The sequence below is a fragment of the Somniosus microcephalus genome, chromosome 8 (assembly GCF_052327205.1).
Source record: "Somniosus microcephalus isolate GS21.2 chromosome 8, FLI_Smic_1.0, whole genome shotgun sequence".
Classification (NCBI taxonomy): Eukaryota; Metazoa; Chordata; class Chondrichthyes; order Squaliformes; family Somniosidae; genus Somniosus; species Somniosus microcephalus.
This window is the reverse complement of record NC_140994.1, coordinates 170,316,521-170,337,558: the sequence shown is the minus strand read 5'-3', so window position 1 is coordinate 170,337,558 and position 21,038 is coordinate 170,316,521. Positions and strand designations below refer to the sequence as shown.

The 21,038-nt window shown below is 47.4% G+C and overlaps 1 protein-coding gene across 6 annotated transcripts in view; it reads right to left on the bottom strand.

Annotated features, from left to right (window-relative positions):
* Positions 1 to 21,038, bottom strand: part of ablim3 (actin binding LIM protein family, member 3) — a 497,979-nt gene that overhangs the window by 333,383 nt on the left and 143,558 nt on the right. For all 6 annotated transcript variants that reach the window (XM_085995354.1, XM_085995352.1, XM_085995349.1 and 3 more), the window contains exon 2: positions 16,704 to 16,844. In XM_085995354.1, coding sequence (XP_085851480.1) covers positions 16,704 to 16,844 — 141 coding nt within the window. The remainder of the gene's footprint in view (positions 1 to 16,703; positions 16,845 to 21,038) is intronic.

Genomic DNA, 21,038 nt, shown 5'->3' with positions numbered 1-21,038 from the left:
CTAAAGAAATCTCTACATGTATTAAAAATGCAGTAATCAACATTTTCTGCGCTCTGAAACTCACCATCTGCAACATGGCATCCTTGACACCACCTCTGCAGCTGTCATCTTTTCACAAACATCAGGGCAGATTCAAAACATGCCAGGTTGAGCTGGCATGATCCCTGAACAGCGGATAACCCGTGGGGGAGAAGGTAAAATTAGAAGTAAGCCTCAAAATACTCTGAAATTTGCTCTTAACCAGCCATTTAAGTAGCTGAATTCTATCCCCCGCCGCTTGAAACATAGAAACATAGAAGATAATAGCAGGAGTACGTCATTTGGCCCCTCGAGCCTGCTCTGCCATTCAATGCGATCAGGCTGATCATCCAAATTCAGTACCCGGTCCCGGCTTTCTCCCCATACCCCTTGATCCCTTTAGCCTTAAGAAATATATCCAACTCCTTCTTGAATATATTTAATGAATTGGCTGATATGCCTATCAATTAGTCCAATAAAAGGCGACGAGTTAAGAACGTAACTGAAGGTTTTTATTGGCTAAATAACAGAGCCCACCCTCGTGGGTGATCCGATCCAACAGGGAGGAATACTAGCCAGTCAGCTACCTTTATACCTGGGCAGGTAATGGGCGGAGTCGGAGGTGGTCAGCCCAGGTATAACAGTGCGACAAGAGGCGACCTCGTGTAGTGATGTGACAGTGAGAACAGTGAGAACAATATACAGTGATAACTATAACAGTGGTTTACCACATTCACCCCTTGTTTAGATTAGAGTCCGGCGGGGTGAAGTGTATTACCAGCTCTGGTATGTCAGTCTGTCCGGAGGCTTCGTTAGCCTCTCCGATCGTCGCAGCGGCGGTGTTACATTATCCGGTGTTAAAGCTGGTGTCTGCGTAGTCGGCAAAGGCTCGTGGGGTTCCGGCATGCCGTCTACCTCGGCTGGACTCGGGGGGTTGGGAGGGGGGGGTGAGGGTGCGAGGTCTCGTAAGGAGACAGTGTCCTCCCGTCCGTCTGGGTAAGCCACATAGGCGTACTGGGGGTTGGCGTGCAGGAGGTTCACCTTCTCGACCAGGGGGTCCGTTTTATGGGCCCTCACGTGCTTTCGCAGCAAGACGGGTCCCGGAGAGGTCAGCCAGGTTGGTAGGGTGGTTCCCGTAGTCGACTTCCTGGGGAAGACAAACATTCGGGCATGGGGGGTGGTGTTAATGGCAGTGCAAAGTAGTGACCGGATGGAGTGCAGCGCAATCGGGAGGACCTCTTGCCAGCGGGAGGTTGGGAGGCCCTTAGACTTTAAGGCTAAGAGGGTGGCCTTCCATACCGTCGCGTTCTCTCTTTCCACCTGGCCATTCCCTCGGGGGTTGTAGCTGGTGGTCCTGCTTGCTGCAATACCCCTCTCCAATAGGAACTGACGGAGTTCCTCGCTCATGAAGGAGGCGCCCCGGTCACTATGTATATAGTTCGGGAACCCGAACAAGGCGAAGAGTTTGTTCAGGCATTTAATGACCGTGTTACTGGTCATGTCTGGGCAGGGGAAGGCAAAGGGGAAACGGGAGTACTCATCAACGATGTTGAGGAAGTACACATTACGGTCGGATGACGGTAGGGGCCCCTTGAAGTCGATGCTCAGACGCTCGAAGGGGCGGGTGGCCTTGATCAGGCTTGCTCTGTCCGGCTTATAGAAGTGCGGTTTGCACTCAGCACAGATCTGGCAGTTCCTGGTCATGGTCCTGACCTCCTCGATGGAGTATGGCAGGTTGCGGGCCTTAATGAAATGGTAGAGTCTGGTGACTCCGGGGTGGCAGAGGTCATTGTGGAGGGTCTGAAGTCTATCACTTTGCGCGCTGGCGCATGTAATGCGTGAAAGAGCATCAGGGGGGTCGTTCAGTTTACCGGGCCGGTACAAGATCTCATAATCATAGGTGGAAAGCTCGATTCTCCACCTCAAGATTTTGTCGTTCTTGATCTTGCCCCTCAGCTTGTTATTAAACATGAAGGCAACCGAGCGTTGGTCGGTGAGGAGGGTAAATCGTTTGCCTGCCAAGTAGTGCCTCCAGCGCCGTACTGCCTCCACAATTGCCTGGGCTTCCTTCTCGACCGACGAGTGTCGGGTCTCGGGGCCCTGTAGGGTCCTTGAGAAGAAGGCTACCGGCCTACCCTCCTGGTTAAGGGTAGCGGCTAGGGCGAAGTCGGATGCATCGCTCTCCACTTGGAAGGGGATTGACTCATCCACTGCGTGCATTGTGGCCTTGGCTATGTCTCCCTTAATGAGGGAGAAGGCCGCGCACGCCTCTTCCGTGAGGGGGAAGGATGTGGTTTTCAGGAGGGGTCTGGCTTTGTCCGCATAATTGGGTACCCATTGGGCATAGTAGGCGAAAAGCCCCAGGGTTCTCCTAAGTGCTTTTGGACAGTGGGGGAGGGGTAGCTCCATGAGGGGGCGCATTCTTTCGGGGTCGGGGCCGATGACTCCGTTCTCTACTACACAGCCAAGGATGGCAAGGCGCGCTGTGTTAAACACGCATTTCTCCTTATTGTAGGTGAGGTTCAGCCGTTGGGCCGTACGGAGGAATTTCTCCAGATTCACGTCATGGTCCTGCCGGTTGCGGCCGCAGATGGTGACGTTATCGAGATAGGGGAAAGTGGCCTGTAGTCCGTTCTGATCAACCATCCGGTCCATCTCCCGTTGGAAAACCGAGACCCCGTTGGTGACACCAAAGGGGACCCTAAGGAATTGGTAGAGGCGGCCATTCGCCTCGAAGGCGGTGTACTGGCTGTCCTCCGGGCTGATGGGGAGTTGGTGGTAGGCCGACTTGAGGTCGATGGTCGAGAATACGCGGTATTGTGCAATCTCATTGACCATGTCCGATATGCGGGGGAGGGGGTATGCGTCCAGCTGGGTGTATCTGTTTATGGTCTGGCTGTAGTCGATAACCAGGCGATTTTTGTCGCCGGTCTTGACTACCACCACCTGGGCACGCCAGGGGCTGCTGCTCCCCTCAATAATGCCCTCTTTCAGGAGTCGCTGCACCTCAGAGCTAATGAAGGCTCTGTCCCCAGCGCTGTACCGCCTGCTCTTAGTAGCGACAGGTTTGCAGTCGGGGGTGAGGTTAGCGAACAGGGAAGGTGGCGGTACCTTGAGGGTGGATAGGCTGCAGGTGTTACGCGGTGGGCGGTTTAACTTTCGCTGGTTGTCGACTGTGAGTGGGGGGAGGGGTCCACCGTATGCTAGGGTTACACTTTGGAGGTGGGATTGGAAGTCCAGCCCTAGTATGACGGCAGCGCACAGCTGGGGGAGTACGAGGAGTTTAAAATTTTTATACTCTGTCCCTTTAACCGACAATGTCACGACACAGTAGCCGCTGATGTCTGTGGCGTGCGACCTCGATGCCATCGAGATGCGGCTGCGCGTTGGCAGGACGGGGAGGGAGTAGTGGCTCACCGTGTCTGGGTGGATGAAGCTCTCCGTGCTTCCGCTGTCGAACAGGCAGGTCGTGGTGTGGCCGTTGACTTTGATGTCCATCATTGAGCTGGCCAGGTGGTGCGGGCGGGCTTGATCCAGGGTCACGGAAGCTAGGGTGTAGATGAGCGCGTCGTTGTCATGACAAGATGGCGGCGAAGATGGCGGCCCCCGTAGTTCACATGAGGCTCTGTTTAAATCGTTTGCCCCGCACAAAGATGGCCGCCCCTGCTGTTCCCATGAGGCTCTGCAGGCTTCGGCTGCCCCGCACAAAGATGGCCGCCCCTGGTTTTCCCATGAGGCTCTGCAGGCTTCGGCTGCCCCGCACAAAGATGGCCGCCCCTGGTTTTCCCATGAGGCTCTGCAGGCTTCGGCTGCCCCGCACAAAGATGGCCGCCCCCAGGGTTCGCATGAGGCACTGCTGGCTTCTGAGGATTTGCTTCTGCAGGCCTTGGAGAAGTGGCCTTTCTTGAGGCAGGTTTTGCAGGTCGAGTTTTTGGCTGGGCAGCGCGACCTCGGATGCTTCTCCTGGCCGCAAAAGAAGCAGCCAGCGGCCCGATCGGGGTTGCCTGATGTCGGGGCCGGTACCGGGGCTAGCGGGCCCGGTCGGATCCGTGATGCAGACGCTGAGGTAGGTCCCGGGGGCAGCGCTGTGAAGGGTGGTGGGGTGGGGGTCGGGCCCGAGTCCCAGGGTCGCGAATAGTACCTGGCAAACGCTTCCTGGTCTTGCTGGGTGGCCTCTAGGGTGAGGGCGAGGGCTTCGGCCTTGTCCAGGTCTATGTCCTTAGCTTCAAGCAGTCTTTGCCGTGTGTAGTCGGAACGTAGGCCTCTCACCAAGGCGTCGCGGACATTGTCTTCCATGTTCGCAGTAGCCGTCACCGCTTTAAAGTCACAGTTCCTGCCGAGTTGTCTCAGCGCTCGTGAAAATTCAGCTATCGATTCTCCTGGCTGTTGCTGGCGAGATCTTAAGAGATGCCTAGTGTACATGTAGTTTACCGGGCTCCGGTACTGCTGTTTCAGTAGGTTGATGGCGTCGTCGTACGTAGTCATGTCCTGGATGAGTGTATATACTCTCGGGCTCGCTTGGGCTTTCAGGACTCTTAGTTTGGATCTCTGAGGGACGACGGCTTCCTCCAGGTACGATTCGAAGCAGTCCAGCCAGTGTTTGAAGTCGTTGGCTGAGTTTGGTGCCTGTGGGTTTAGATCCAGGTATGGTGGTTTCAAGGCTTGCAGCCAAGCCGGCTGGTGTGGCCCGTTGTCTGGAGGCTGCTGTTGCTGTGCTGCTGGGTGAGCTCCTTGCTGTTGCTGTTCATTATCAGACATCTTTAAAATTTAGCCAATAAAATTGATATGCCTATCAATTAGTCCAATAAAAGGCGACGAGTTAAGAACGTAACTGAAGGTTTTTATTGGCTAAATAACAGAGCCCACCCTCGTGGGTGATCCGATCCAACAGGGAGGAATACTAGCCAGTCAGCTACCTTTATACCTGGGCAGGTAATGGGCGGAGTCGGAGGTGGTCAGCCCAGGTATAACAGTGCGACAAGAGGCGACCTCGTGTAGTGATGTGACAGTGAGAACAGTGAGAACAATATACAGTGATAACTATAACAGTGGTTTACCACATTGGCCTCTACTGCATTCTGTGGTAGAGAATTCCACAGGTTCACCACTCTCTGGGTGAAGAAATTCCTCCTCATTTCTGTCCTAAATGGCCTACCCCTTATCCTTAGACTGTGACCCCTGGTTCTGGACTCCCCGACCACCGGGAACATCCTTCCTGCATCTAGTCTGTCCAGTCCTGTCAGAATTTTATAAGTTTCAATGAGATCCTCTCTCATTCTTCTAAACTCCAGCGAGTACAAGCCCAATCGACCCAATCTCTCCTCATACGTCATTCCTGCCATCCCAGGTATCATCCTGGTGAATCTTCGCTGCACTCCTTCCATGGCAAGAACATCCTTCCTCAGATAAGGTGACCAAAACTGCACACAATACTCAAGGTGTGGTCTCACCAAGGCCCTGTACAACTGCAGCAAGACATCCTTGTTCCTGTGCTCAAACCCTCTCGCTATGAATGCCAACATAGCATTTGCCTTCTTAACCGCCTGCTGCACCTGCATGCTTACCTTCAGCGACTGGTGCACAAGGACACCCAGGTCTCGTTGCACTTCCCCTTCTCCCAATCTATTGCCATTCAGATAATAATCTGCCTTCCTGTTTTTGCCACTAAAGTGGATAACCTCACATTTATCCATGTTATATTGCATCTGCCATGCATCTGCCCAATCACCCAACCTGCCCAAATCATCCTGGAGTTTCTCGGCATCCTCCTCACAGCACACACGCCCACCCAGCTTTGTGTCATCTGCAAATTTGGAGATATTACATCTAGTTCCCTTGTCTAGGTCATTAATATATATTGTGAATAGCTGGGGTCCAAGGACCAATCCCTGCGGTACCCCACTAGTCACTGCCTGCCACTCGGAAAAAAACCCGTTTATTCCAACTCTTTGCTTTCTGTCTGCCAACCAGTTCTCTATCCAAGTCAATACCTTGCCCCCAATCCCATGTGCCTTAACTTTACACGCTAATCTCTTATGCGGGACCTTGTCGAAAGCCTTCTGAAAGTCCAAATACACCACATCCTCTGGTTTGCCCTTATCTATTTTACCAGTTACATCCTCAAAAAATTCCAGTAGATTAGTCAAGCACGATTTACCTTTTGCTTGGTGTCGAGTCAGTTCTCCGCTGACAGACTCGCATGGAGGCGGGTTGACAGTGGGTTTCGTATGCACTTCAATCTTTGCGATTTTGACAGCGGACCCACCTCCAAACCTGCCCCCTCAGCCCAATTACATTCGCGGCCTAAGTGTTTGGTAACCTTGTTTTGCTTGTTCTCAATCCACTTTTTCAATACAGATTGTGCCTTTTTAATAGTGCACACACATTTTCTTAGTAATCAACTGCAATCTCAATGCACTCTCAATCATCAGCAAAGTGCTGGAAGGTGTCTTCGACAGTGCTATCAAGCAGCACTTACTCACCAATAACCAGCTCACCGATGCTCAGTTTGGGTTCTGACAGGACCACTTGGCTCCAGACCTCATTACAGCCTTGGTCCAAACATGGATAAAAGACCTAAATTCCAGAGGTGAGGTGAGAGTGACTGCCTTTAACGTCAAGGCAGCGTTTGACCAAGTGCGGGATTAAGGATCCCTAGTAAAATTGAAGTCAATGGGAATCAGGGGGAAAAATCTCAACAGCCTTAAGTCATGCCTATCATCTCAGCCCCAGGGCATTGCTGCAGGAATTCCTCAGTGCAGTGCCATAGATACTGTAAATAGATACATAGAAGATAGGAGCAGGAGTAGGCGATTCGGCCCCTCGAGCCTGTTCTGCCATTTAATGAGATCGGGCTGATCATCCAAATTCAGTATCCTGTCCCTGCTTTCTCCCCATATCCCTTGATCCCTTTAGCCTTAAGAAATATATCTAACTCCTTCTTGAATATATTTAATGAATTGGCCTCAACTGCCTTCTGTGGTAGAGAATTCCACAGGTTCACCACTCTCTGGGTGAAGAAATTCCTCCTCATTTCAGTCCTAAATGGCTTACCCCTTATCCTTAGACTGTGACCCCTGGTTCTGGACTCCCCCGCCATCGGGAACATCATTCCTGCATCTAGTCTGTCTAGTCCTGTTAGAATGTTATAAGTTTCAATGAGATCCCCTCTCATTCTTCTAAACTCTAGCGAATATAAGCCTAATTGACCCAATCTCTCCTCATACATCATTCCTGCCATCCCAGGTATCAGTCTGGTGAATCTTCGCTGCACTCTCTCCATGGCAAGAACATCCTTCCTCAGATAATGTGACCAAAACTGCACACAATACTCAAGGTGTAGTCTCACCAAGGCCCTGTACAACTACAGCAAGACATCCTTTCTCCTGTACTCGAATCCTCTTGCAATGAAAGCCAACATACCATTTGCCTTCTTAATCACCTGCTGCACCTGCATGCTTACCTTCAGTGACTGGTGCACAAGGACACCCAGGACTTGTTGCACTTCCCCTTTTCCCAATCTATTGCCGTTCAGATAATAATCTGTCTTCCTGTTTTTGCCACCGAAGTGGATAACCTCGCATTTATCCACATTATACTGCATTTGCCATGCAGCTGCCCAATCACCCAACCTGTACAAATCATACTGGAGTTTCTCTGCATCCTCCTCACAGCACACACGCCCACCCAGCTTTGTGTCATCTGCAAACTTGGAGATATTACATCCAGTTCCCTCATCTAGATCATTTATATATATTGTGAATAGCTGGCATCCTAGCACTGATCCCTGCGGTACCCCACTAGTCACTGCCTGCCACTTGGAAAAGGACCTGTCTGCCAACCAGTTCTCTATCCAAGACAGTACCTTACCCCCAATCCCATGTGCTTTAACTTTGCACGCTAATCTCTTATGCGGGACCGTATCGAAAGCCTTCTGAAAGTCCAAATACACCACATCCACTGGTTCTCCCTTATCTATTCTGCTAGTTACATCCTCAAAAATTTCCAGTAGATTAGTCAAGCATGATTTACCTTTTGTAAATCCATGTTGACTTTGTCCGATCCTGTCACTCTTTTCCAAGTGCTCTGCTATTACATCTTTTATAATGGACTCTAGCATTTTCCCCACTACCGATGTCAGGCTTATAATTCCCCGTTTTCTCTCTACCAGCTTTTTTAAATAGTGGGATTACATTAGCTATCCACCAATCCATGGGAACTGTTCCCGAGTCTATAGAACTTTGGAAGATGACCAGCAATGCATCTACTATTTCTAGGGCCACTTCCTTAAGTACCCTAGGATGTAGATTATCAGGCCCTGGGGATTTATCGGCCTTCAATCCCATCAATTTCCCTAACACCATTTCCCTACAAATACTGATTTCATTCAATTCCTCCCTCTCATTAGACCCTATATTCCCCGACATCTCTGGGAGGTTATTTGTGCCCTCCTTTGTGAAGACAGAACCAAAGTATGTATTTAATTGGTCTGTGATTTCGTTGTTCCCCATTATAAATTCCCTTGATTCTGACTGCAAGGGACCTACTCTTAACTCCAAAAATGTTTTTTGTCTTCACATAGCTATAGAAGCTTTTACAGTCAGTTTTTATGTTCCCTGCAAGCTTACTCTCATAATCTATTTTTCCCCTCTTAATTAATCCCTTTGTCCTCCTTTGCTGAATCCTAAACTGCTCCCAATCCTCAGGTTTGCTGCTTTTTCTGGCCAAATTATATGTCCTCTCCTTGGATCTTATACTATCCCTAATTTGCCTTGTTAGCTACGGTTGCGTCACCATTTTTGTTTTATTTTTATGCCAAACAGGGATGAACAAATTCGATAGTTCATCCATGCGATCTTTAAATGTTTGCCATTGCCTATCCACCGTGAACCCTTTAAGAAACGTTCCCCAATCCATCCTAGCCAACTCGTGCCTCATACCATCGTAGTTTTGTTTATTTAAATTCAGGACCCTAGTCTCTGAGTCAACTACTTCACTCTCCATTTTAATGAAGAATTTTATCATATTATTATCACTCCTCCCCAAGGAGCCTTGCATAACAAGATTGCTAATTAAGCCTTTCTCATTACATAATACCCAATCTAAGATGGCCTGATCTCTAGTTGGTTCCTCGACATATTGGTCCAGGAAACCATTCCGTATACACTCTAGGAATTCCTCCTCCACAGTATTGTTACTAATTTGGTTAGCCCAATCTATATGTAGATTAAAGTCACCCATGATAACTGTGGTGCCCTTATTGCACGCATCTCTAATTTCCCGTTTAATGCCATCCACAACCACAACATTACTGTTTGGGGGTCTGTATACAACTTCCACTAATGTTTTCTGCCCCTTGGTATTTCTCACCTCTGCCCATACATATTCCACATCATCAGAGCTAATATCCTTCCTTAATGTTGTGTTAATCTCCTCTTTAACCAGCAATGCTACCCGCCTCCTTTTCTTTTTTTCCTGTCCTTCCTGAATATTGAATACCCCTGGATGTTGAATTCCCAGACTTGGTCACCCTGGAGCCATGTCTCCGTAATCCCAATTATATCATATCCGTTTACATCTATTTGCGCAGATAATTCATCCACCTTATTACGAATGCTCCTCGCATTAATACACAAAGCCTTCAGACTTGATTTTTTAACACTCTTAGTCATTTTAGAATTATTATTTACTGTGCCCCTGTTTGATTTACACCCTTGATTTCTCTGCCTTTTGCTTTTCTCCTTCCTGTCTTTTGTTTCTATCCTTGCTTCCCTTTCCTCTGTCTCCCTGCACAGGTTCCCAACCCCCTGCCATTTTAGTTTAAACCCTCCCCAACAGCACTAGCAAATGCTCCCCCAGGACATCGGTTCCGGTCCCGCCCAGGTGTAAACCATCCAGTTTGTACTGGTCCCACCTCCCCCAGAACCGGTTCCAATGTCCCAGGAATTTGAAACCATTCCTCTAGCCACGTATTCATCTGAAATATCCTTCTATTTCTACACTGTCTAGCACATGGCACTGGTAGCAATCCTGAGATTACTACCTTTGAGGTCCTATTTTTTAATTTACCTCCTAACTCCCTATATTCAGCTTTTAGGACCTCATCCCATTTTTTACCTATATCGTTGGTACCTATATACACCACAACAACTGGCTGTTCACCCTCCCCCTCCAAAATGCCCTGCAGCCGCCCCAAGACATCCTTGACCCTTGCACCAGGGAGGCAACATACCATCCTGGGGTCTCGTTTGCGGCCGCAGAAACGCCTATCTATTCCCCTTACAATAGAATCCCCTCTTACTATAGCTCTCCCATATTTTTTCCTCCCGTCCTGTGCAGCAGGACCACCCATGGTGCCAGGAATTTGGCTGCTGCTGCCTTCCCCCGATAGGCCCAACCATCTTCAGCTGCTTCATCAATGACTATGGGCTGGATTTTAGCAGCCCTGAGGAGGCGGGACTGCTGGGAAAATGGGAAAAATTGTCAGCGGGTCCCAACCCCACTCCCAACCCGCCTCCGAACCATCTTCCCGGGAGGCGGGTCCCCGCATCGTGCAGGGACCCATCTCCTAGTGGCGGGAAGGGGATTAGAGCAATTAACTGCCTGTTCACAGGTAGCTAACAGGCAGTTAAGTGGCTTTTCACCATTTTACGCCTGCTGATATGGACTTCCTGATGTCGGGGAACCCGCCAGGGTCAGCTAGGCAAGCTGTGTGTCTGCTGCAGTGTAATTGTGCAAATGACAGCTGCAGAGGCCGTGTGATGGGTGCAATGGTGCACAGGTAAGTATGACAGGTGAGAGAATGTAGTGAGAATTATTTTTATTCTGTTTATATGTATCTGCAGGTGACATGACTTGATGTTTCTGTTAAGCCTCATCTGATCGGGAGAATTGACAGATGGCTTCTGCAATCTCACATGCAGCTGCCATCTGTTTTCTCCTAAGGAGAGAGTCATTGGTGAACCTGGGTGCAAGGGCTCACTGTTGGACAGTGATTGTCAGCACCTCAATGCTGTCAAACACTGACAATTCATCTGTCAAAAAATTATGGTGCCTGTCACTTTAACAAACCGGCAGATGAAGCTTCATGCACTGACGTCATCTAACACTGGCTTTCCCTTATTTGGCCGGCAAGCCCGCAGGGTGGGCTTAACAAGGCTAATCAGAGGAAAATAGCGTCAGGTCATCAGACGTTGCTGGGGGCGGGACTAGAACACAGAAACCAGCAGTCCCGCCCCCATCTCGCCTCCTCAGGTAAGATCCCGGCCTTTGTCTCCATCATAAGGTCAGAACTGGGAATGTTCGCTGATGATTGCACAGTGTTCAGTTCAATTCACAACTCCTCTGATAATGAAGCAGTCTGTGCCCAAATGTAGCAAGACCTGGATGATATTCATGCTTGGGTTGATAAGTGGCAAGTAACATTCGCACCACACAAGTGCCAGGCAATGACTATCTCCAACAAACGAGAGTTTAACCACCGCCCCTTGACATTCAATGGCATTACCATCGCCAAATCCCCCACCATTAATATCCTGTGGGTCACCATTGATCAGAAACTTAACTGGACCAGCCACATAAATACTGTGGCTACAAGAGCAAGTCAGAGGCTGGGTATTCTGCGGCGAGTGACTCACCGCCTGACTCCCCAAAGCCTTTCCACCATCTACAAAGCACAAGTCAGGAGTGTGATGGAATACTCTCCACTTGCCTGAATGAGTGCAGCTCCAAGAAGCTCGACACCAGGACAAAGCAGCCTGCTTGATTGGAGCCCCATCTACCACCTTAAACATTCACTCCCTCCATCACTGGTGCATCGTGGCTGCAGTGTGTACCATCTACAAGATGCACTGCAGCAACTCGCCAAGGCTTCTTCTACAGTACCTCCCAAACCCGTAAACTCTACCATCTAGAAGGACAAAGGCAGCAGGCACATGGGAACACTATTACCTCAAGTTCCCCTCCAAGTAACACACCATCCTGACTTGGAAATATGTTGCCATTCCTTCATCGTCACTGGGTCAAAATCATGGAATTCCAGAGATGAGGGGGTTGACTTATGAGGAAAGGTTGAGCAGGTTGGGCCTATACTCATTGGAATTTAGAAGAATGAGAGGTGATCTTATTGAAACATGTAAGATACTGAGGGGGCTCGACAAGGTAGATGCAGAGAGGATGTTTCCCCTTGTGGGGAAATCTAGAACTCGGGGACATAGTTTCAGAATAAAGGTTGCCCTTTTAGAACTGAGATGAGGAGGAATTTCTTCTCTCAGAGGGTCGTAAATCTGTGGAATTCTCTGCCCCAGAGAGCCATGGAGGCTGGGTCATTAAATACATTTAAGGTGGCGATAGACAGTTTTTTGCAAGATAAGGGAGCGAAGGGTTATGGGGAGCGGGCAGGGAAGTGGCTTTGAGCCCAAGATCAGCCATGATCTTATTGAATGGCGGAGCAGGCTCGAGGGGCCAAGTGGCCTATTTCTGCTCATATTTCTTTGTGTTCTTATGTTCTCCCCAACAGCACTATGCGAATACTTTCACACGCAGACTGCAGCAGTTCAAGAAGGCAGCTCACCACCACCTTCTCAAGGGCAATTAGGGATTAGGCAATTTTGGACAATAAATGATGGCCTTGCCAGCGATGCCCACATCTCAGGAATGAATAAAAAAAGTCTTGCTAGGTATAAACAGAAAAAGTAAGGTTTGAAGCTTAATTTTCAATTGGCGACACTTCATTAATACCACTCAACTATTTTGTACATTCATTTCAAAATTACAGGACTTATGATTTTGATTTTGATTTTTTAATAAACTTGCATCAATTATGGTTCCTGTTGATTGTGATACACAATATAGGTGCAATTTTAAGACTGTAATCTAAACTCTTCTGGTATAAAATATCTGCACCACTGGCTGAAATTGCTGCTATGTGGAAAAAAAAGTTGAATTTTTATACTGCCTTTCACAATCTCAGGACAATGCAAAATACTTCATAGTCAATGAAGTATATGCACACAAGGTTCCACAAATTGCAATGAGACAAATGACCAGACCAGATAATCTGTTTTTTAGTGGTGTTGGTTGAGGGATAAATATTAGCCAGTACACTTGGGGAACTTCCCTGCTCTTCTTTGAATACTGACTTATACATCCACCTGAGAGGGAAACAGGACCTCAGCTTAACGTCTCATTTGAAAGATGGCACTGCCGACAGAGGTGAATTTTAAATATTCAACCACTGCTAAATCGCAGATCATTAATGTCATTTAGCAGCAGAGGGTTAAAAGTTAATTCATGTACTTTTTGCTGAAGGAAAACTTAATTAAAAAATACACCTTTTTGTGCTGAAGTTTTTGCTCAAATAATTTGCCACAGTTGTAATACTTGATACTTCAGAAGGCTGAAATGAGGACACAGAAAAAGTGCACACATGTCTTTTTATAACCATTATTATTATCCTATGTGAGACAGCACATTCATAATGGGTGATTACTTCAATTCATCAACTTGCAACAATCCCCCCTTTGGGAATCAGTTTGTCTAGCCTCTCAGCTTTGAGGTAAGAAAGGAAAGGGATAAACTAATGATGCCCCTTGAGGCTAAAGGGATCAAGGGATATGGGGAGAAAGCAGTGACAGGGTACTGAATTTGGATGATCAGCCATGTGGTAACAGATGGGAATACTGAGTGTCTGAGTGTGCATGTTTTCTTGGAGTCATCTTGATTCCAGTTACTATAGCCCCAATATTTATGGGGACATGGGGAGGGAGAGAGGACACCTGTCAGCGGCCGGGAAACCCGGGAATGCAGAGGTCCTGCCGAATTTAATGGCAGCATTTCATTAGAGTTTTTTACTGCGTTTCCCGCCCGGCACTGTCCCGCCCATCGTGGGGGTGTGGGTAGAAGTCCCCACTATGTATCGCTGCATTGCTCCACTAATAGTGACACACACAGATGTATCTCTGAATAATTCCAGCCATAAGTTAACTTTAATAATGTTAAAAAAGCGCAATTGAGGCTCTGGAAAAAGTTACCCAAGATGAAGAATGTGATATGCAAGGGTGGGTTTGGCCTACTCAAGAAACTCGTTCTGCAGAAATGAAGCCTCATTTACAATTTGAACAAGAATGTATGTGGACTGAAAAAAAAATCTGGCTTTACAGACTAGCACATGATGAAAAACCAATTCACACACCCAAATAAAACAAACTTCTAAAGATATACTTCTCCTGTGATGTGGAGGAATTTCAAAGTGGGTGAAGTGCTAGCTATCACTGATTTAATTATCTTTACTCATACAGAAAAATCACTTTACTCTTCATGTCCATGGGCAAGGTCAGTTTGGTGAAGCACAGAGGTCTGCAGGAGCATGATCTCCTTCCACCCCTTTTCTAATCCCCTGCCTTTCCTGGATAGCTTGCTTTCTTTGCATTAATTTGAAAATTCCCGCAGTCTATTACCTTTGTCATAGGATTGGCGGGGGGTGGGGGGGAGGGGGAGTGGGGGGGAGAATGTTTTCAGTATGAAAATCTAGCTTCTTGTCAAACATAGAAACATAGAAGATAGGAGCAGGAGTAGGCGATTCGGCCCCTCGAGCCTGCTCCGCCATTCAATGCGATCATGGCTGATCATCCAAATTCAGTACCCTGTCACTGCTTTCTCCCCATATCCCTTGATCCCTTTAGCCTTAAGAAATATATCCAACTCCTTCTTGAATATATTTAATGAATTGGCCTCTACTGCCTTCTGTGGTAGAGAATTCCACAGGTTCACCACTCTCTGGGTGAAGAAATTCCTCCTCATTTCTGTCCTAAATGGCTTACCCCTTATCCTTAAACTGTGACCCCTGGTTCTGGACTCCCCGACCATCGGGAACATCCTTCCTGCATCTAGTCTGTCCCGTGCTGTCAGAATTTTATAAGTTTCAATGAGATCCCCTCTCATTCTTCTAAACTCCAGCGAGTATAAGCCCAATCGACCCAATCTCTCCTCATACGTCATTCCTGCCATCCCAGGTATCAGCCTGATGAATCTTCGCTGAACTCCCTCCATGGCAAGAACATCCTTCCTCATATAAGGCGACCAAAACTGCACACAATACTCAAGATGTGATCTCACCAAGGCCCTGTACAACTGCAGCAAGACATCCTTGTTCCTGTACTCAAACCCTCTCGCTACGAAGGCCAACATACCATTTGCCTTCTTAACCGCCTGCTGCACCTGCATGCTTACCTTCAGCGACTGGTGCACAAGGACACCCAGGTCTCGTTGCACTTCCCCTTCTCCCAATCTATTGCCATTCAGATAATAATCTGCCTTCCTGTTTTTGACACCAAAGTGGATAACCTCGCATTTATCCACGTTATTATCAAGCAAGTAAAAGGTATGGGCCCTGAAATTATGCTGTGGGTTAATAACATAAAAATGCTTAATCGGTTTGTATGCAAATCCAACTTCAGCTATCTTAGCAGTGGCTTAACCTGTTTAACATAAGTGGATTAACACATCTGTTAAAATAGCAGAGAGAGGAAACTCAGTTGAGCACGTTAAGTGTTTGTAAACTATAAACCCACAGTGTAATTTCAAGGTCACTGATTTCCACTTTTTACACATAACTATGTACCAGACATCTTATAAACCATTGTACACATGGGCATAATTAGCTGGTTTGATATTGGGTTTAGTGGTGTGCTAGTGCTATTGGCACCTGTTGCGTGAGTCGTGACAGCATAAAAGTAAAAGCCTGCCAGGTCTGCGATGTTCTGGCAGCTGGGAAGTTCTGGTAAATGGGTCTTCCCAGCTGATAGCTTGGTGAACCTGCCAAGTTTACTTTGATGTTGCCGCAGCTCTGCACATCAGCAGCTGGCGGCACTGACACATCACTAAACCCAATATAAAATACAACTAAGTTTGTGTTGTAAGTATCAGAGAGGCCAAAGGCTGCACCCCAGTATAACTGCCAGGAATCTCTGCCGCTCGTCCTGGCAAACTTATTGAGGTTAGGGGAAAGTTCCCTTCTTTGCGTGCCAATCTCATGCCACCACTGGCACATGTGGGGTGGCTGCCCACAGAAAGGGGCTGTAAACTGCAGTACTGGTTTCCAAGTTCCCCCTCCCAAGAAATAAGTGAGGTACTCCTGCAGCCCTCTTTGTAAGTTGGTCGAAATGTCTGTAAACAAATTTGACTCCTTTGGGTGGGTCCAGGTTTGGGTTCCCAGATGGGCACCCTTGCAGCAGGCTTGTACACCTGGCTTCACCTGGCATATCGGCCACGAATGATCTGCCCAACTACTGAGAGGCCGGTTGACAAGAGACCTTGCAGCATTGGGACCTCCTGCCTCACCCTCTCCTATACCACTGGCCTTGTTTGAGCTGGGTGGAGGCTCTGCCTTTTACACAGCAATCAGGGAACTCCCATGCAAGGCTGGGACCTAGCGTATCTGGGCCATGGTCTAATTTGCAGCCCTTCTGCTGCGTTTCCATGGGAATTGCAGTAGGAATGTACAGGAAGGGCCATAATTTTGTGGCCAACCAGGTAGCTACAGCATAAAGGATAAAGCATGTTTTAACCTAAAGAGGATTCTTCAAAAAGATAAGCAGCAACTGGTGCTGATGCAGGTTTGTTTCTAAGAATGAGTAAAAACATTTGTCTTGTTTTACGACATCTTCAAAAGCATATAGAGCACTTACCTTGGCAGGTAAAGCATTTGACATGGAAGTGGTTATTATGAACCCGCACCACCTCTCCTTTGCATGCCCCTCCACACCTGTAGCATCGGATGCTTGCGGGCACACCTCCAAGGCTGTATGAATTCTGCTGATAGGGTACTGCTGAAACAAAACAAATAAACCCCAGTTAGGAACAGACTCTGTAAAACACCCTCTCTAGTCTAAGCAAATCAAAAGTAGCAGCTTCATTAGCTCCTGCATTGGCTTCAACATTCATGTTTATATCGAAGTGTTCCTCCCATTGTTATCTTCTGGAAAAAGAGTTAAAGTTAATCAAATCATGGATTGCCAATGTCGTAGAGTTGGGAGATGAGCAGTATTACAGACGTGAAGATCCACATTGTTATACTGGTTGGGTAGTCAATGTTGGGTGGGTGGTGGATTACGTCAAGCAAGGACCAGATGGAAGAGGGAAAAACAGCAGTCAGGTAACCCTGAACTCCTCCCATGCAACTCATATCAATGGTTATAGCGCTGTCAGCAGACTATTAGGGCCAGGCTTTACCTGTATTCTTAGGTGGGGATTGGTGATGTGTGTGTGGCAAAGGTAAACATAGAAACATAGAAGATAGGAGCAGGAGTAGGCCATTTGGCCCTTCAAGCCTGCTCCGCCATTCAATGAGATCATGGCTGATCATCCAAATTCAGTACCCTGTCCCTGCCTTCTCCCCATATCCCTTGATCGCTTTAGCCTCAAGTAATATATCCAACTCTTTCTTGAATATATTTAATGAACTGGCCTCCACCGCCCTCTGTGGCAGAGAATTCCACAGGTTCACCACTCTCTGGGTGAAGAAATTCCTCCTCATTTCAGTCCTAAATGGCTTACCCCTTATACTTAGACTATGACCCCTGGTTCTGGACTCCACGGCCATCAGAAACATCCTTTCTGCATCTAGTCTGTCCAGACCTGACAGAATTTTATAGGTTTCGATGAGATCCCCTCTCAATCTTCTAAACTCCAGTGAGTATAAGCCCAATTGACACAATCTCTCCTCGTACGTCTTTCCTGCCATCCCAGGTATCAGCCTGGTGAATCTTCGCTGCACTCCCTCCATGGCAAGAACGTCCTTCCTCAGGTAAGGTGACCAAAACTGCACACAATACTCAAGGTGCGGTCTCACCAAGGCCCTGTACAACTGCAGCAAGACATCCTTGTTCTTGTACTCGAACCCTCTTGCTACGAAGGCCAACATACCATTTGCCTTCTTAACCACCTGCTGCACCTGCATGCTCACCTTCAGCGACTGGTGCACAAGAACACCCAGGTCTCTTTGCACTTCCCCTTCTCCCAATCTATTGCCATTCAAATAATAATCTGCCTTCCTGTTTTTGCAACCAAAGTGGATAACCTCACATTTATCCACATTATAGTGCATTTGCCATGTTTCTGCCCAATCACCCAACCTGTCCAAATCATCCTGGAGTTTCATGACATCCTCCTCACAGCATACCCTCCCACCCAGCTTTGTGTCGTCTGCAAATTTGGAGATATTACATCCAATTCCCTCGTCCAGATCATTAATATATATTGTGAACAGTTGGGGTCCTAGGACCAATCCTTGCGGTACCCCACTAGTCACTGCCTGCCACTCGGAAAACGACCCGTTTATTCCAACTCTTTGCTTTCTGTCCGCCAACCAGTTCTCTATCCAAGTCAATACCTTGCCCCCGATCCCATGTGCCTTAATTTTGCACGCCAACCTCTTATGCGGGACCTTATCAAAAGCCTTCTGAAAGTCCAAATACACATCCACTGGTTCTCCCTTATCTATTTTACCAGTTACATCCTCAAAAAATTCCAGTAGATAAGTCAAGCATGATTTACCTTTTGTAAATCCATGTTGACTTTGTCCGATCCTGTCACTGCTTTCCAACTGCTCTGCTATTACATCTTTTATAATGGACTCTAGCATTTTCCCCAGTACCGATGTCAGGCTTACCGGTCTATAATTCCCTGCTTTTTCTCTGCCACCTTTTTTGAATAGTGGGGTAACATTAGCTACCCTCCAATCCATGGGTACTGTTCCAGAGTCTATTGAGTTCTGGAAGATGACCAGCAATGCATCTACTATTTCTAGGGCCACTTCCTTAAGTACCCTGGGATGTAGATTATCAGACCCTGGGGATTTATCGGCCTTCATTCCCATCAATTTTCCTAACACCATTTCCCTACAAATACTGATTTCTTTCAGTTCCACCCTTTCATCAGACCCTATGTTCCGCGGTATTTCTGGGAGGTTATTTGTGTCCCCCTTTGTGAAGACAGAACCAAAATATGTATTTAGTTGGTCTGCCATTTCTTTGCTCCCCATTATAAATTCCCCCAATTCTGACTGCAAGGGACCTACGCTTGACTTCACCAATCTTTTTCTCTTTACATATCTATAAAAGCTTTTACAATCAGTTTTTATGTTCCCTGAAAACTTACTCTCATATTCTATTTTCCCTTTCTTAATTAATCCCTTTGTCCTCCTTTGTTGAATCCTAAACTGCTCCCAATCCTCAGGATTATTGCTTTTTCTGGCCAATTTGTATGTCCTCTCCTTGGATCTTATGCTATCCCTAATTTCCCTTGTTAGCCATGGTTGAGTCACCTTTTTTGTTTTATTTTTATGCCAAATTGGAATGAACAACTTCTGTAGTTCATCCGTTCGGTCTTTGAATGTTTGCCATTGCCTATCCACCGTTAACCCTTTGAGTGCCATTCCCCAATCAATCCTACCCAACTCGCTCCTCAGACCATCGTAGTTTCCTTCATTTAAATTGAGGACCCTAGTTTCCGAGTCAACTACTTCATTCTCCATCTTAATGAAGAATTCGATCATATTATGATCGCTCCGACCCAAGGGGCCTCGTACAACAAGATTGCTAATTAAATCTTTCTCGTTACATAATACCCAGTCTAAGATGGCCTGATCTCTGGTTGGTTCCTCGACATATTGGTCCAGGAAACCATCCCGTAAACACTCCAGGAATTCCTCCTCCACAGTATTGTTACTAATTTGGTTAGCCCAATCTATATGTAGATTAAAGTCACCCATGATGACTGCTGTGCCCTTATTGCACGCTTCTTTAATTTCCCTTTTAATGCCATCCCCAACCTCCGCTTTACTGTTTGGAGGTCTATATACCACTCCCACTAATGTTTTTGTCCCCTTAGTATTTCTCAATTCTACCCATACAGATTCCACATCATCAGAGCTAATATCCTTCCTTACAATTGTATTAATCCCTTCTTTAACCAGTAATGCTACCCCTCCTCCTTTTCCTTTTTGCCTATCTTTCCTGAATATTGAATACCCCTGGATGTTGAGTTCCCAGTCTTGGCCATCCTTGAGCCACGTTTCCGTAATCCCAACCAAATCATGTTCGTTTACCTCTATTTGCGCAGCCAATTCGTCCACCTTATTACAAATGCTCCTCGCATTAAGACACAAAGCCTTCAGGCTTGTTTTTTTAACACTCTTAGACCTATTAGAATTATGATTTACTGTGGCCACGTTTGATTTAAACCATTGATTTCTCTGACTGCCACTTTTGTTTTTCTCCTTCCTATCTTTTGCTTTTATCCTTGTTTCCCTTTCCTCTGTCTCCCTGCTCAGGTTCACAACCCCCTTCCATTTTAGTTTAAACCCTCCCCCACAGCACTAGCAAACACTCCCCCTAGGACATCGGTTCCAGCCCTGCCCAGGTGCAGACCGTCCGGTTTGAACTGGTCCCACCTCCCCCAGAACCGGTTCCAATGTCCCAGGAACTTGAATCCCTCCCCCTGGCACCATTCCTCTAGCCACGTATTCATCTGAAGTATCCTTCTATTTCTACTCTGACTAGCACGTGGCACTGGTAGCAATCCTGAGATTACTACCTTTGAGGTCCTGTTTTTTAATTTACCTCCTAACTCCCTATATTCCGCTTTTAGGACCTCATCCTGCTTTTTACCTATATCGTTGGTGCCTGTATGCACCACGACAACTGGCTGTTCACCCTCCCCTTCCAAGATGTTCTGCAGCCGCTTGGAGGCATCCTTGACCCTTGCACCAGGGAGGCAACACACCATCCTGGAGTCTCGTTTGCGGCCGCAGAAACGCCTATCTATTCCCCTTACAATTGAATCCCCTATTACTATAGCTCTACCACTCTTTTTCCTCCCATTCTGTGCAGCAGAGCCACCCCTGGTGCCAGGAAGTTGGCTGCTGCTGCCTTCCTCTGATAAGCTATCCCTCCCAACAGTACTCAAAGTGGTATATCTGTTGGAGAGGGGGATGGCCACAGGGGACCCCTGCACTACCTGCC